Source organism: Protopterus annectens, chromosome 1.part1 (genome assembly GCF_019279795.1).
Source record: "Protopterus annectens isolate FY-2018-M chromosome 1.part1, PAN1.0, whole genome shotgun sequence".
NCBI lineage: Eukaryota > Metazoa > Chordata > Ceratodontiformes > Protopteridae > Protopterus > Protopterus annectens.
Genome location: NC_056726.1, coordinates 1,947,601,594 through 1,947,617,868, shown reverse-complemented (window position 1 = coordinate 1,947,617,868; position 16,275 = coordinate 1,947,601,594). Strand labels below are relative to the sequence as shown.

The window sequence follows — 16,275 nt, the reverse complement described above, 5'->3', positions numbered from 1 at the left end:
TACTAGTATGGCTGTTTCTCTTATCACACTAATGTAATGCAATTCCACAAGAATTGCCAGTAAAGATACACAGAACAAGCTTTGTGTAATGGCCTTCCTATTTTCCCTTTACATTCACTCCTTGTATTTCATGATATATTTCTTTCAGCACCAAGTTCTTGTATATCTGCTGCGGCTCAGTGGGTAATTCATACAGTCTAGTGTTTCCAAGGTCCTGGGTTCGAGACTGACAGGGGTATTTTATTTTGCTGATGAGCAGACTACAGGCCTTGTCATACAGAGTGAATAAGGCACTTTTAAGCAGTTGTAAGCGGGTTTGCGCGACGCTTAGCTACACTTAGCTAAGCGCACACAAGCGCACACCCGCTGACTACTGCTTAAAAGTGCTTAGTCCCACTAACACCCGCGCTACTTTCTTTTAAAGAAAAGAAAATGGGGAAATAGGAAAGTAGTGAAAAAGGGGGCACAAAGAGGGTAGGACAATAGGAAAACAAGCTCGGGATGTGCAGGAAGGATGTAGGGAAGGCCCATAGCTGCCCAATTCTTTACCAGCAACAGCTGTGCATATGTTAGAAATTTAGAGTGTGATTTGACACCTTCCACCCCTGAGAGAGGGGTGAGGACAACAAAATATGTTGTACAGCCAGTTGTAATTATCAGTTTACATGTTCAGCAGACATGTATGCGAAATGGGCAGCTATGTATGGGGTGTAATTTTTTTGTGGGAATTGAGTGCCCATTTTTTATTTTTTTTTTCAGGTGAGAGTGGAGTGTGAGGTACAGGAAGTAGGTATATTTGGGGAGGTAGGTTGGGGAGGTTAACAGACAAGACAAACAAGACGCATACAGGGGCAGAGTATGACACGTGGGGGGTAAACACAATTGACAGGGACGGCTGTTTGGATATCGCAAGTCAATGAGCCCACAGATGGCGACAGTGGAACTGAGATTCCCACCCATGGGCAGTTACCACTGTGCCTTCACAGCCCAGGCCGGGGCTGTGCTGGGGGCTGGATAGGACGGGCAGGCGCACCCGTGAGTTGCGCCACTCTCGCCTCGAGCTGGCGTAGGGGATCAGTCACGGAACACGTGATCTCACTACGCACCACAGACAGGACCCTATGGAGGGTGAGTGGAGGCTCTCCTCTGGCCACGCTTGCAGAGGGGGGGCGAGCCCCATTCCCTGCAGCACTTCCACCCGAAGGTGGCACAGCGCCACCGGAGGAGGAGGTCCCGGCCTGGGCACTGGTGCCATGTGCACTCGCCAGCTGAGGTGGGAGAGGTGGGTCCGCTGGAACCAGCCTTCCCTGTTGTCCTATGTTTAGCAGTATTTTATGGTATTTTGGGTTAGTAACAAACAACACCATTCAAAATTAGTTGTAACGGCATACATCAGTATTCCCATTAACCAAACACACATGAATTCCGAACATTGAGCAGCAAGCATAACACATGCATATTTAGAACAACAGTGGACATTCCAACAGCATGCAGGGTTGATTGGTGGCAACAGGCCATCAGGTTTGGATATGTGAACAGGGCACATGCATCAACGTACATGCAGATATGTATAAACCAACAGGGCAAATGTCCATGGGAATTAATTGTGAATACATATACCCAGTTTGGTATGGAATGGCATAATTTGTGAAAATAGGGTAGGGTGGAGAAATATTACATTAACAACTTAAACTACCTATACATATACCGTACATTCCTAGTAGATGCATATATATATCCCCTACATGTATTAGTGCAGTTTCCTGTATGTAACGTTAGGAATGTTGGTGATGGGGATGTTACTGCTACATTAATATACATTCCATTTTTATTCATATATGTTCATATCTGGCTGTGTTCAGGTAAAACATCCTGCTACATTTGATTTATATGGGTCTAGACAACTGTGGATGTTCAGCATTTCATGCAACCATACTATCTCCATAATGCAAGGGTACAGCAACATATCCAAATTGTGGGACGGACGCAGTCCAGGTTCTGTACTTTATTAAAGACATTTCACTCTTTGGTTGTGACTGTTTCATTCATTTCATCATGTAGTGAATGCAGTATACCTTTATTCCAGACTTATTACAGCTTTCTTGGTAGCTTCAAACTCTCTTTCTCACAGTCTCTCACTTATTTTATATTTACATTTCAGGATGGTACTTAATTCTAGGCTTTATTAACATTTATTACTGGGTTACAACAATCCTTTCCAGTTGACTCACTTATTTCATATGGCAGAATTTACAAGGATGTATTCGACACTTGTCTATCCTTTGTTGATTGATTACAACACTCATTTTCAGGCTGAAGCAGTTATCTGATATTACAATACAGGTGGAAACTCTATTTGAGACTTGTTTAATCTTTATTACTGGATTGCAATACTCTTTTCTAGGCTGCATCACTTATCTAATCTTATAATACTAACAGAATCTTTCTTCTAGGCTTATTTGACCTTTATTACTGGGTTACAACACTGAACTCTTTTACAGGCTGTCCCACTTATATTCTATAACAATACCAGCAGAATAATTACTAACCTGCCTGGTGGCGCAACCTCGCCAGCCTATCAGCATAGGCTTGCCGATTCGCGGAATGAACACCTGCAGCTGTAATATAAATGAAGGAATATTGTAACATACCTATCCATACTATAGGCTAGGATAGCATTTCTTACATACTTAATTACATGGATACTTACTCAGTAGTGGGGCATTGGGCATTTGGCGGGCCTCCTGGATCCATCGGTTCAGTTGGTCCTCCTTTTGTCGCTTCAGGTCCGCATGGTGGTGACGGACCTGTTCACCAGTCCTCGGAATGCCTGTGGCACTGGTGAGATCATGTGCCAACCGGTTCCACGCCTCTGCCTTGTACACTCCCCATTGAACCTGGCCCTGCATGAGTTGGGCTTCATGATCATGGACTAGGAGCCAAACCATATATTTTGACTCCTCAACATCCCACCTTTGTGCTCTAAAGCGATTTCCCTCTCCTGCACCTGCCATCCTGACTGTAAATTGGTACCACAATCAGTTATGGTGTGTATTCCCACCTATGGGGCTGGCTTATATATGCCGGTTTTCCCGCACTTATCTGTGATTGGCCATTTTGGATATTTATCAGCTTACTGCTTTATCATGGTTCTGTTTTCATTCATTCCTATATGTATGCTAATACTGTATTTCTAAGTACAACTGTCATGGCTTAGTGGTTCAGTACTTTGACTATGGTGCACAGTATCCCGGGTTCGACCCTTGTCATTACTTTTTTATTTTACTACTGTCTAGTCAGGCTAGGAGGTGTGTCTGTGTAAAGTCGACTTTGCTACAGCTTTCCCAACGTTGCCCGACGGTAAGCTGGTTGGCGTGCTGCGCAGCTCCGCCCAAATGGCTTACGCTGGGTAATGCGTTATTTACCTACAAGCACTCGTATTGAGCTGGGTGAAGCGCTGCTGAGCTACGGGCACTCATATTCAGCTTGTTAAAGCACTGCTCAGCTATGGGCACTCATATTAAGTTTGTTAAAGCGCTGCTCACCTACGGGCACTCATATTAAGCTTGTTAAAGCGCTGCTCACCTGCAGGCACTCATATTAAGCTTGTTAAAGTGCTGCTCACCTATGGGCACTCATATTCAGCTTGTTAAAGCGTTGCTAAGCTATGGGCAATTATGATCCTTTTTTATATATTATGTCGGTTTTATTCACAAATACATGGGCCATTTCATTGCATTTTACTTAAATTATAGTTTTATATATATATATATATATATATATATATATATATATATATATATATACACATGTCAGAGGATTGTTTCATACTTTAAATAAAAATGGAGAATGATGTTGTGGGGGCTCGAACTGTGACTACCTCCTCTTTGGCCGACGTCTCTACCGCTACGCTATTGCTACTTGGCTTAATTTGCATATGTAGATTTTATTTAAACTTTTCAATGTCTGCTAACTGTGGCTGAGCTAAGGGCATACCTGCGCAAATGAGCGCAAATGCGGGCAAACATTTTGGAAATTATAAAAAAAAAATGAAACTGCTATTTTTACATTTTACACATTTTCAGTAGGGTTTAGTCTGTGGGGATGTGTGGTGTTGTGTTCCTTGACATTTCAGCGGACTCGCTCGTGGGTGTTTACTTTCAGGACTCTGACTCTTCTGGGGGCATGTCCCTTTGCAGTACTCGGCAATCGGACACGCCCCCTACTTTCCTACACGGGACCGTGTTAGACTAGGGTATGATTCAGCATGCCCTCATGAATATGCATGGCATGCTGATGTTGTACCGTTCAACTGCAGTCTCCGAGTAAGACATATTAAGTCTTACACGGAGGTTTCGTGAATCCAGCCCTAGGTCTTTTACCTTGTGAAATCTTAACTTTGTGAACTTGTATAACTTGATTATATAAATAATATTTAAACTGTAATTATCATGAACCCTGTAATATCTTGTACCTTGGAGCTTTTCTCCCCGTGCCTCCACTGAAAATGGACATGTATCCAGTCGGACTATCCCGGTCAACAAATGTAAAATAAAATAAATAAATAAATAATCTTTATATTGACCTTGGAAATGATAGACACTGCACTTTTATGTAGGAGTTTAGTATTAACCTGTTTCAAACTGCAAGCCTGAATGTCATTCTTAACCAATACATGACACTAAATAGTTATATAACTTTGTTGCTTTGCTTCCTTTTCCCTTTAGGAATGGATCATCACCTGCAGCTGAGACCAAGCCTAAAAAGTATGTGTTGCCAATGTTTGGAGCCATGAAAGGGGGAAGCAAGTTTAAATTAAAAACTGGAACTGTTGGGGTAAGTCCTATGAAAACTTATGGGAATGCCATTGTTTGAAGATAAGTGATTTAGCAGTGTTTTGCATTATTTCAGTACTGGATGTATTTTTAGAGGTAGGTGAATGTACAGAATGTATTAAAGTGCCCTGTTTTGGTGCATTTTATTTTGATCATCCAAATTATGAGAGCATTGATAATTCATGAATAAATGGGCTTTTCTTAGACAGTTAGGCAACTTTGTGTGGTTGCTTTCCAGACATGTTTCATTTGTGATATTAGATTCATGCCTTGCTTTTGACATTGCAACTGGTAAACCTTTGGGAGATGTATTAATTTCAGTTTTTTTCTTTTCCAGGGACAAGTATAATCTCAAAGATGTGCAGAGGTTCCTATGTTTGTTAATCATTCTTGCTGCTGCAGTAGCCTTTAGGCTACATGGGTTGCATCCCGTATAGGATACAGCAAACAGCCAGCTTCACAAAGCTCTGGCTGCCTCCCACACCTTTATTCTTGACTGCTGATTGGTCAGCCCAGTAGAGGGAAATCAGCAATCAGGGTGAATAACCCTCCAGTACTTTCTTGCTGCTTTGAAAGGAAGCATCTCTGATGCTTCACAGGAGAAGCAGTCCGCCTTCAAGCTTCATTTTTGGCAGTTATGTCTCCCCAGGGAAACTCTTCCACACAGAATTGTTGTCCTTTTAAGAAAATATTTTAATATTTTATGTAGTGACATAGTAGTATTTCCCCTTTTAGAAACCCAAGTGCCTTTTCTCATTATCAGACTATGTTGGTCATTCCTACAGCTGCAGTAGTCTTTAGGTTATATGGGCTGTTTCCCTGCAACAGTCAATCAGCTTCACATACCTGTGGCTCTTCCTCATACCTTCACTCTGACTGCTGACTGGCTAGCATCATGGAGAAAAATCAGCAGTTAAGAGTGAAGATTTCTTCACTACTTTCTTGCCATCTCGAGAAGCATCTCTCAGACTTTACCGTAGCAGTAATCTGCTAACAGCTTCATTTCTCACTGAGAAGTCCCCATTGGGGAAACCCTGTAATCAGAAGTTGCTGGCCTTGTAAGAAAGATATTTATTTTAATTTTCTGACTAAAAGCGATGTTTCTCCTTTAAGAAACTCTTACCAATATCAGAAACTTCCTGTCAGGGACCACAGTTTATAGGTACTTATTAGGGGCTAATTTCAACTAAATGTATGCTTTGCTTGTGTAAACTTTTAAAATTGTGTATAAGATTTATTTTGGGGCAGACAAGAACATGTCAATATAGCACTCCATGACAACCTTACCTGCCTTTTTTCTTTTATTGTCACTGTTTCTACTTTGGTAAAAGTAGATATTTATCCATTTCACTGTTGCAGTATTCATTACAATAGGGATCCCCTGACAAGAGCAGCCCCACGTCCGGCCATTATACCAAAGCCTTAGGTTGCTTTAAGCCATATCACGTGTATGTTCCTCACATGCCATAGGGTATAAAGGTGACGTTCAGACATACCATCCCCAGGACTTCTTTGTTGCCAGTCCAAATGTCATTTCTTGATCATTGGTCTGAACACCTATTCCGTTACTGGTTCGCCAAGCCATTGCAGACAAGTGCCCCGTTGGGTTTTTTTGTATCTCATCTTTCCTTTTAAATTTAGTTGCTTGTGAGGTTTCATGTCATCTGAGAAGGGTTAATGCCAGCGTGGGAGACAACTTCCTCATAAAGACCATCACAAACATTGCTTGCACTGCCTCAATGCTTCCCATGACCATATGTCCTGCTCAATTGGTTAGGCCATAGTAGACTTTCTTCTTTGGCTTTGTATCTGGAGAATCAGTGTCTTGAGCTCTTAGCTAAAGACATAATGGAAAGAACTTCCCCCTCTGAGAGGCAGCCATCCAGAAAGAAGGCGGCCAAGAAATCTAGACTGGATTCTTCTGCTGTACAGCCTCAATGGATGTCTCTCCTAAAGAGAGTGAAAGCCTGGAGGTTTGCCCAACTTCCTCATTTAATTCTTTGGTTCCAACCGTTTTGGAGGCTGGGGGGCATCCTACCTTAGTCAGGTGTATGGAGGCTTTGCAGACATCCACATCGGATATTCAGGGGGAATCATGGCTGATCCTCAAATCTTAGTCAGAGAAGAAGTCCCTGCTACCATTATTGAATACGACCCAGAGTCGTAACCTTCTGCATTTCATTAGGTGGATGTCCCCCCAAACAAAAAGCAGAAAATTAAATACATTTCCCCATTTCCTAAGGACCCACAGAGTGAATGGCAACATTTTTCTTTGGGGTTGTTTGATGGCTTTAAAACCTTTTTTAGGGTGTTTCTGTTTCAGCCCCTCCTTCATCCTCTACATCCTCTAAAAAAAGACCCAGGAAACAGGATTCCTCTGAGGAGGAGGCGGATTCAGACGAGGAATCCCTTGTCTACTCCTCTCAGATTCTCTCTCCTTTAGACTGTGGGTCTGAGGAAGAGCAATCTACTAGTCCTGATACTCCTTTTGATAAAATTTATTTTGCAGGACACAATCTGTAGAATGATGGAGTTTTTTAAATAGGATTGTGTTCAGGTTTTTGAGGTACAGAAAAGGTGGCGCAGATGCATTCTCCCAGACCTTCTGCTGTCCCTCCTGTTTTGACTGCCTTGCTGAATGCCTTTTCTAATGCTTCTAAGGCCCCCTGCCCCCCAAGAAACCTGATGTGTTTTATTGCATGCTGGAGGACTGTAAATTTATTTACAAATGCCCTTCTGCTTCTGCTGACCCCTCGGTGGTGTATGTGGCATCTGACAAGCCATCTCAATTGCTACCTTCTAAGTTACTGCCTTCTGATTAAGATAGCAGAATCATGGAAAGGTTGGGGAAAAGTGTATACCTCTGCTACTTTAGCTTTTAGGTTGGTCAGTTATCAGACCCATATGTCCAGGTACATGTTGACTCTTCTTTCCTCTGCTCTTTTCCTGTGAGGGACTTCTTCCCAGGCGGTTCATCATTCCATCAGATGTAGTTATGATGCAGAAAATGGTTCCTCTAGGCCTGTTGCTTTTGGGTCTGTGATGAGATATTCATGGCTTCAGCTTCAACCTTTGCCTGATGATACTAATAAAGTTAATGGATGATCCTCTGGATAATAAACACTTGTTTGGCAAAGCTGCTGCCACTTTGCTTAAGCCCTTTCAGGATAAGTGCAAGGCTTTACAGTAGCATCGACTTGTTTTTGCTTCTCCTGTCCCTAAGTTTCAGAGAGTTTACCCCATTAAGCTAGCCCTTGTTCATAGGCAATCTTGCCCTCCTCCCAAGGGCCAGAAAGGTGGAAAGTGCGCTCATCCTGCTAAAGTTGTTCAGACTTTTGTGCCCCAGAAGTCTCATTTTCCTGATAAAACCAGGTGTCGTCTGACTGTCCTGTTCTTGACAGCCACATTCCTCTTTCTGTTCGCCTTTCTCTATCTCTCCCTATTTGGTTAAAGATTACTGAGGACTCCTGGGTTCCATCTATGATTCGCCAAGGGTGTTTCTTGGTTTGGAAATATCTTCTCCCTTTCATGGGAATTCCTCAGCCCACTCAGGAGCAGCTGTCCTTTCCCGAGGGTGCTTTGGATCTCTTGACTCAGGATCAGGTCTTTCTGGGATGCAGGATCCAGACTGTGCCTAATCACAAAAGGGTTTGCATCCAGATCAAAAGAGGTCATTATGTCCCTCTACTCATCACTCATCAGACCCATCATAGAGTACAATGCCCCATTTGGGATGTACCTTACAAGACACCTGCAACAGCTGGAAAGACCACAGAGATACCTCACCAAGAGGATCATTGGCCTCAAACAGATGCCCTATGCAGTTTGACTGAAGAAACTCCAGCTGTACTCGGTTGCATACCGCCTACGCAGAGGTCATCTCTGCCTGACATCATACCTGATGGACATGCTCCACCTAAAGGAAACCTTACCCCCTAGAGCCACACGCTGTAGAGATCTAAACCTCACCACAACAATAAATAGGACGTGCTGGAGGGATAGATTCCTGTCCCAGAGACTTCCCATGCTTTGGAACAAGATTCCAATCTACATTAGGCAGAGCTCCTAGCTAACACTCTTCAAGAGAAACCTTGACGAGTGGATAGGAAACAGTTTACCTCAGGGATCACTTCAGTGGCTCTGCTGGACAGAGGCACAGGGAACTAATCAAAGGGGGCCTTTTTTCAATCCCTTCTTGCTCTGGCTGCAGTAACAACCAAGGAATTTCAGAGAGCTCTGGGGTTTATGGCCTCCATGATTCCTATGCTCCCTCTGACTAAACTCCACATGAGAAAGTTTCAGTGGTTTCTGAAGTCGGCTTGGCTTCAACATGCTCATCCTCTCAAATTTTTAGTTCCTGTTCTGCATTGTCTCAAGAAGGAACGTCAGTGATGGATTCAGCAGCTGGCTGTCAATTCAGGGCTCCCTTTTCATCCCCATCTTCCGTCTCAGGAGCTTGTTCACAGATGTGGGATGAAGAGTGGCCTTTGGCCCCCTAAAGGTGCAGGGAGTCTGGTTGCCTCATCAACATGAAAGAACACATCAGTGTCAGAGATGAGAGCTCTTCTGCTGGCTCTTCAGGCTTTTCATCCTCTCTTCTCCCCAAGACCTATCAAGGTGTTTACAGACAATACCACAGTGATGTGGTATGTAAACAAACAAGGGGGACAAGGTCTTATCTTCTTTGCCATTTGGCACTCCTAGTGTGGGAACTTGCTATCCAGTATCAAGTGACTCTTCAGGCAATTTACATTCCCTCAGGCCAAAACACGGTGGCAGATTTTCTGAGCAGGTCCATAACTCAGTCCTGCGAATGGATGATTCACAAGGATGTATTTTCTGGACATTGTCCACCAGTGAGGTACTCCTCAAGTAGATCTTTTTACCTCCCATTTGAAACAACTTCCTCTATTTTGTGCTGAGTCACAGGTTCTCTGGTTTAGAAGGTGACTCCCTATAATTTTTTTGGAAGGAGATATTCCTTTATGCCTTTCCTCTTCTTCCAAAAGTCCTGTTCAAAGTACAGCAGGAAGTTCCCAAAATCTTGGTGACTCTCTTTTGGCCGAGACAGCATTGTTTCCCTCTTTTTCTGCATTTAGCTAAGGACAGTCATCACAAGTTACCTCACAGGACGGACCTCCTCACACAAGACAAGGAATCTCTTATCCATCCCCATCTGTCCACTCTTCAACTGACACTGTGGGCGACAGGACTTTGATTTTTCTGAGGACATGCTTAGGGTCCTGCAAGATGCCAGGAAACCCATTACTAGGAAATCCTACTTATCCAAATGGAAGAGGTTTTCTGTTTGGTGTCTTTCTTGTAACATAGAGCCACTTTCTGTGGATGTTCCTTGGGTTCCTTCTTATCTGTGTGAATTGCTCACTGCTGGGTTGGTTTATTCTTCTCTGAAGGCGCACTTATCAGCTATTTCTGCTTGTCTGCCTTTATCTCCTCATTTAGCTTCTAGAGTTCAAGCTAAATAATTTCTTAACGGTATCTTTCATATTAGGCCTCCCAGGAAGCCTGTTCTTCCTCCCTGGGATCTTAATTTTGTTTTGGAAAAATTGACCCAGGCTTCTTTGGAGCCTGCTGATTTAGCTTCCTTGTAGCATTGCTGTTGGAAGACTGTACTTTTGTTAGCCCTTACTTCTGCCAGACAGGTGTCTGAGCTTCAAGCCCTTATGGCTTGTCCTTCTTTTTTGGTGTTTCACATGGACAGGGTGTCCCTTTGTACTTCACAAGGACAGGGTATCCCTTTGTACTAATCCTCTTTTTATGCCCACTGTAGTTAATGAGTTGTTCCTTAAGCAATCTATTCATTTGGCAACTTTTTTTTCCCTTCTCTGCAATCTGCCAGTGAGAAGGTACTACACACGTTGGATGTGCATAGGCAACTCAGATTTTATTTGGATAAGACTAAGAAGTTTCTTAAATCTGATCATCTGTTTGATGTTCATCGTGTTACACTGCTGCAGTCATCACACTTGGGTTATCCTGCCGTCAGGCAGTCCCGCAGTCGGCCTGAGTTCCAAAGTCTTGGTCCGGCATCGGTTGCTGTCGTTTCTTCCCTGACGTCAGTGCGCCAAGGGTATATAAGATGCAGCAGACGCCATTTTCTTCAGTCTTTCTTGCCGCTCGGTGCCTGATGCAGAAGCAGTTCGCAAGTGCCGGTCGGCCGACTCTTGAGATTTTCGTTCCGAATCCAGAACTGAAGTCTTCTACAAAGCTAAGTACCCCGTTGGGGAAACTTTTTCTTGCCTCAGACCGATGTCAGTAAAAGTTAATAATTGTATTTCTTATGAGAAGCAAATACCTCATAAGGATTTCCATTCGTATTGCCTAGGCCCAGACCACGACGTCACTGGTTGTCGGTTTTGTGCTAGGTTTAACAAGCGCACTATTAAACTTCAGTTTGATTTTGCCCGACATTGTTTTGGCAGAAAATTCAATTACATCATGCCCTCGGAACAACCGACGACCAGAATACGCAAAAAGCGCAAAGACAAAGACAGGCATCTGAGGCCCAAAACTGACGAAGCCTTTGCTAGGCCAGTCGCCGGTTCTCCGGTTTTCAGCGAGGCGCCTTTTCAGCCCCTGACGACCGCTTGTTTGGAGCCACAGGACGCCTCTGACTCCCACGTGGAGATGGCTGGGCCTTCGGATACACTAGACTTGAAACCTACCGAGACTATCCCTTCTGAGGGCTCCGGAATAGCTGAACAACCCCGCAGCCTCAGAGGGTGTTTTCAGGCCTACTCAGTTAACCATTAAACCTTCTGCTAATTCTAAACCAAAGAAACAGCTTCAGCATTCACAGCACAGGCCTCCATGCCTAAGAAACAGATGCTCAAAATGGCCGAAGACCTAATTACTCTGATCAGGGGGTCCCACCCTCCTCCTGATAAAAGGCCTAGACAGGATGCAGACTATGACTCATCCGATCAGGTGTCCATCTTCTCTGATTCGTTCTCAGACCTAGGCTACTCTTGGCTACTCTTTACCCCCTTATGAGGATTCTGATGCTGAGGAATCCATTCCTTCAGCCTCTCCTCCAGAGGACTACTCCTTTGGGGAAACCTTACATACCATGCGGGAGCATTTCCATTGGGAGGGCCAGGATTACTCAGAATCCAAGAAAAGGCTCAGAGATTTCCTTTTATTACCTCAACACAGACCCCTTGCTATTCCATCAGTGTTTTGTGGATGATGTGTATGCTGAATCCAGCTTAAATCCTGATTCTTTACCTCCAGCTCCAGTTAAGCCAGACAGATATTACAGAGTCCCTGACTTTCGCAAATTCCTTTATAAAAGCCCTGTTGCTGACCCTGAAACTATTCCCCAGGGTCCCAAAGGGGGTAAAGGCTTCTAAAGCAAAAAATCCAGTCCCCTCTGATAGAGATTCCAGGGCATTAGACAGATGGGGAGAGAAAGTATACACATCTGCAACTTTAGCAATGAGAGGACTAAATTGCCAGTTTCACATGCTTAAATATCAGCAATATTTGATGTCTCAGTTGAAACAAAAAATGCTTCCAAATTCAGAACTTCCTTAACTATAAGGAGATGCAGAATTTATTGCATGCAGCTGAACAAGTGGGAAAACATACTTTGCAATGTGGTTTTAATTCCTTAGAGGCCTCCTGTAGAGCAGTAGTTACAGGGTCTGTCATTAGAAGGCATGCTTGGTTAAAAGAACAGACCTTACCAGATCATGTTAAAGCAACGTTATTGGATGCACCCTTGCAGCAGGATGTTTTATTTGGAATTAAGGCAGAAGAGGTATTAAAGAAAATGGAGGATAAAGCAAAATCTATGCAAACGGTGAAGGATTTCTTACAGGTTCAGCCTCCTCAGTTTAGCAGAAATTGGCCAACAAAAAATTGGTTCTTTCCAGTTTCAGACAGACCTCAAAGGGGCAGATCCGACGTCCAGGAGGCAGAGGGCAACCACAAGGTACTTACAGACCTCGACAATGGGGTGCTTCAACCCAGAAAGAAGGGGAAGACAGGCCTCAACCTTATAAAAAGCAGACCCAATGACTTCCCACTGCAGCTGCCAAACATATCTCTCTTGGCAGCCCCCTTGGGGGGAAAACTGACACTTTTCAGTCACAATTGGCAGTTAATCACCAAAGACAAATGGGTTCTCAATATTGTGTCTCAAGGTTGCAGGTTCCACTTACACACTCTGCCAAGGTTAAAAGGAATGCCAAATCTGCCACCAAATCAATAGGCAGAGGCAAATTACAGCACTCATGGACATGAGAGCTATTCAAGAGGTACCAATACAGGAGCAAGGACAAGGATTTTACTCAAGACTCTTTCTGATTCCCAGAAAGGACAAAGCCTGGAGGCCCATTCTGGATCTTTCTTCTCTAAATACTTACCTGGATGTTTCAAAATTCAAAATGTTGAAACTACAGCAGCTTCTTCCCATGCTGGGCAAGAAAGCTTGGCTCGTAACATTGGACCTCAAGGAGGCATTCCTGCATGTCCCTATCAGACAAAATTGCAGAAGATACCACAGATTCTTAGCAGGTTCAATGCACTACCAATTCTCTGCACTGCCCTTTGGCTTATCTACTGCGCCCAGGGTCTTTACAAAATGCCTGGCACCAGTAATTGCATTTTGCAGACAAAAAGGAATTCAAATTTACCCATATTTGGACAACTGCCTTATTCAAGCAGAGAGTAAAGACATTCTTCTAAAGCATCTGGCGTTTGTAAAAAGACTGCTAATTTGCCTAGGGTACACAGTAAACGAAAATAAATCAAAACTAGTGCCCTCACAAGAGATAATATTCCTGGGAGCCAGCTTAAATACAACGGCCCAGATGGCTTACCTCATGCCAGACAAGCAAAGACAAACTGATTCAATATTTCCAATTAATGGCAAGAAAAATTCTGCAGGCCTTGGGTTACATGGCATCTTGCATACTACTAATTCCATATGCAAAACTGCATATGAGAAAACTACAATGGTACCTAAAGAGTGTCTGGTCTCAACACTGTCACAGTTAGGAAACAGTAATACCACTTATTCCTTGCCTTCAACAGGAGTTTCGATGGTGGGCTCAAGCCTGTCACCTCAACAAGGGACAGGCTTTCACTCAACCCACAGCCAGGCAAACATTGACAACAGATGCTTTGGATTACGCCTGCGGAGCACACTTGGCAGGAAAATGTATTCAGGGCAAGTGGAACGCAGAACAAAGGCATCTTCACATCAATCAAAAAGAGATGCTAGCTGTACAAAATGCCCTTATAGCTTTCAAGGACCTTCTGCATCCAGGACAACTTCTTCTAAGGACAGACAACACCACAGTTATGTGGTACATAAGCAAGGGGGCACTCATTCATATCCCCTCTGCAGACAAGCCATGACCTTGTGGAACACAGCTATAGCCTATCAAGTTCATCTGCAAGCACATTTCCTGCCAGGAGAGAAAAACACACTGGCAGACGACTTAAGCAGAAACATCATGGATCCACATGAGTGGAAATTAAATCCACAAATGTTCAGGATGATAGCACAGAAATGGTGGAGCCTGGACATAGATCTGTTCACATCCCCAAAGAATTGCCATCTACAGAAATTCTGCACAAGGACTTACCACCCACAAGCATGGAAAGTGGATGCCCTCTCATTCAGCTGGAAAAACTTACAAGTATGCACTTTCCCACCACTGCCTCTCCTTTCAGAGGTACTCATAAAAGCCAGACAAGAAAGGCCAAAGATGATCCTGATTGCCCCAGACTGGCCACGCCAGCACTGGTACCCAATCTTAAAGAACTTAGCACAAGGATCACCATGGATTTTGCCTCAGGTCTCACAACTTCTGACTCAGCAAAACAATCAGATACTGCACGGCCAGATCAAGACTTTAAACCTGGCTGCATGGCAAATTCTTTAGTCAAGCAAACAATGCCTCTCTCCAAAGCTGTTATGGATGTCATTCTGGAGGCCAGGAGGCCTAGTACCAGGAAAGCATATTCGGATAAATGGAAGAGATTCTGTGCCTGGAACCAGGTTCAGAACCCTTGACCCCCTTGTCCCAAATATTCCTCAAATACTACAATACTTGACTGAGATGCTGGACAAGGGCCTCTCCTTTTCATCCATTAAGATCCATGCCACTGCCATCTCTGCTAATTACAACACGGATCCACCTATTTTTTCTCATCCTTTGGTAAAACAGTACCTCAGAGGGGCTAAAAACATAAGACCACCCCACAGAGCACCAACTCCAACTTGGGATCTCAACTTTGGAGAAACTAACTTTACCTCCTTTTGAGCCAGCTAACTCAGCAGACTTAAAATATGTCTCTTGGAAAACTGCTCTGCTCCTGGCAATAACCTCAGCACGAAGAATTTCAGAATTACAGGCACTAATGGCAGTGGAACCCTTCATCATATTCCACCAAGACAGGGTGTCTTTAAGAACAAACCCTACTTTTATGCCAAAGATGGTATCAAGTGTGGCTCTAAACCAAACTATTCACTTGCCAACTTTTTATCCAAATCCACAGAATAAAGGGGAGAGACTACTGCATTCCTTGGACATACACAGGCAGTTACGCTTCTACTTGGACAAAACTAAAGCTTTCAGAAAAACTGAGCAATTGTTTGTATCATATGCTGCAGGAACACAGGGAAAAGGCACTTCAAAACAGACCATTTCAAAATGGATAGGCCATTGCATACGTTTCTGCTATAGACATCATGGAAAAACTGCACCGAACAACATTAGGTCTCATTCTACCAGGGCAACAGCCACTTCAACTGCCTACCTCAGAGGAGTACCTACCAAGGACATTTTGGAAGCAGCAACTTGGGAGTTCTGTACATACCTTCACCAAGCATTAACATCTGCCTCTTTACTCTAAATCCAGAGCTGGCTTTGCCACTGCTGTTCTGCAGGGCCTTATAGCCACCCCTAATGCCTTATAGAACCAGCCCCCCTACCTCTGCTTTGGGATTCTACCCAAGTGTGATGACTGCAGCAGTGTAACACGATGAACATAGTACAGTTTTGTAGCTACCATAAATGTAGATGTTCGAGTGTATACACTGCTGCAGTCCAGGTTACCCTCCCTCCTTCCCCTCTTACTTGCTGTTACTTACCCTGGTATTCTACCCTTGCTGCCTATGGGAAGTATTTGCTGGTGACATTAAAGTATTTGATTGCTTTTCTTATGTATGTTTTATTAGCAATTTACATTGCCTACCTTTTTGGGGGCACCTGACATCTGGGGCAAGAAAAACTGAAGAAAATGGCGTTGGCTGCATCTTATATACCCCTGGCGCACTGACGTCAGGGAAGAAGCGACAGCAACCGACGCCGGACCAAGACTTTGGAACTCGGGCCGACTGCGGAACTGCCTGACGGCAGGATAACCCAAGTGTGATGACTGCAGCAATGTATACACTCGAACA

The 16,275-nt window shown here is 43.8% G+C and overlaps 1 protein-coding gene across 1 annotated transcript in view; it reads left to right on the top strand.

The window, feature by feature from the left end:
• The window catches only part of LOC122816779 (solute carrier family 4 member 1 adaptor protein), a 937,474-nt gene that overhangs the window by 649,353 nt on the left and 271,846 nt on the right, over positions 1–16,275 (top strand). Inside the window, exon 9 of the mRNA XM_044089801.1 lies at positions 4,728–4,836. Coding sequence (XP_043945736.1) covers positions 4,728–4,836 — 109 coding nt within the window. The remainder of the gene's footprint in view (positions 1–4,727; positions 4,837–16,275) is intronic.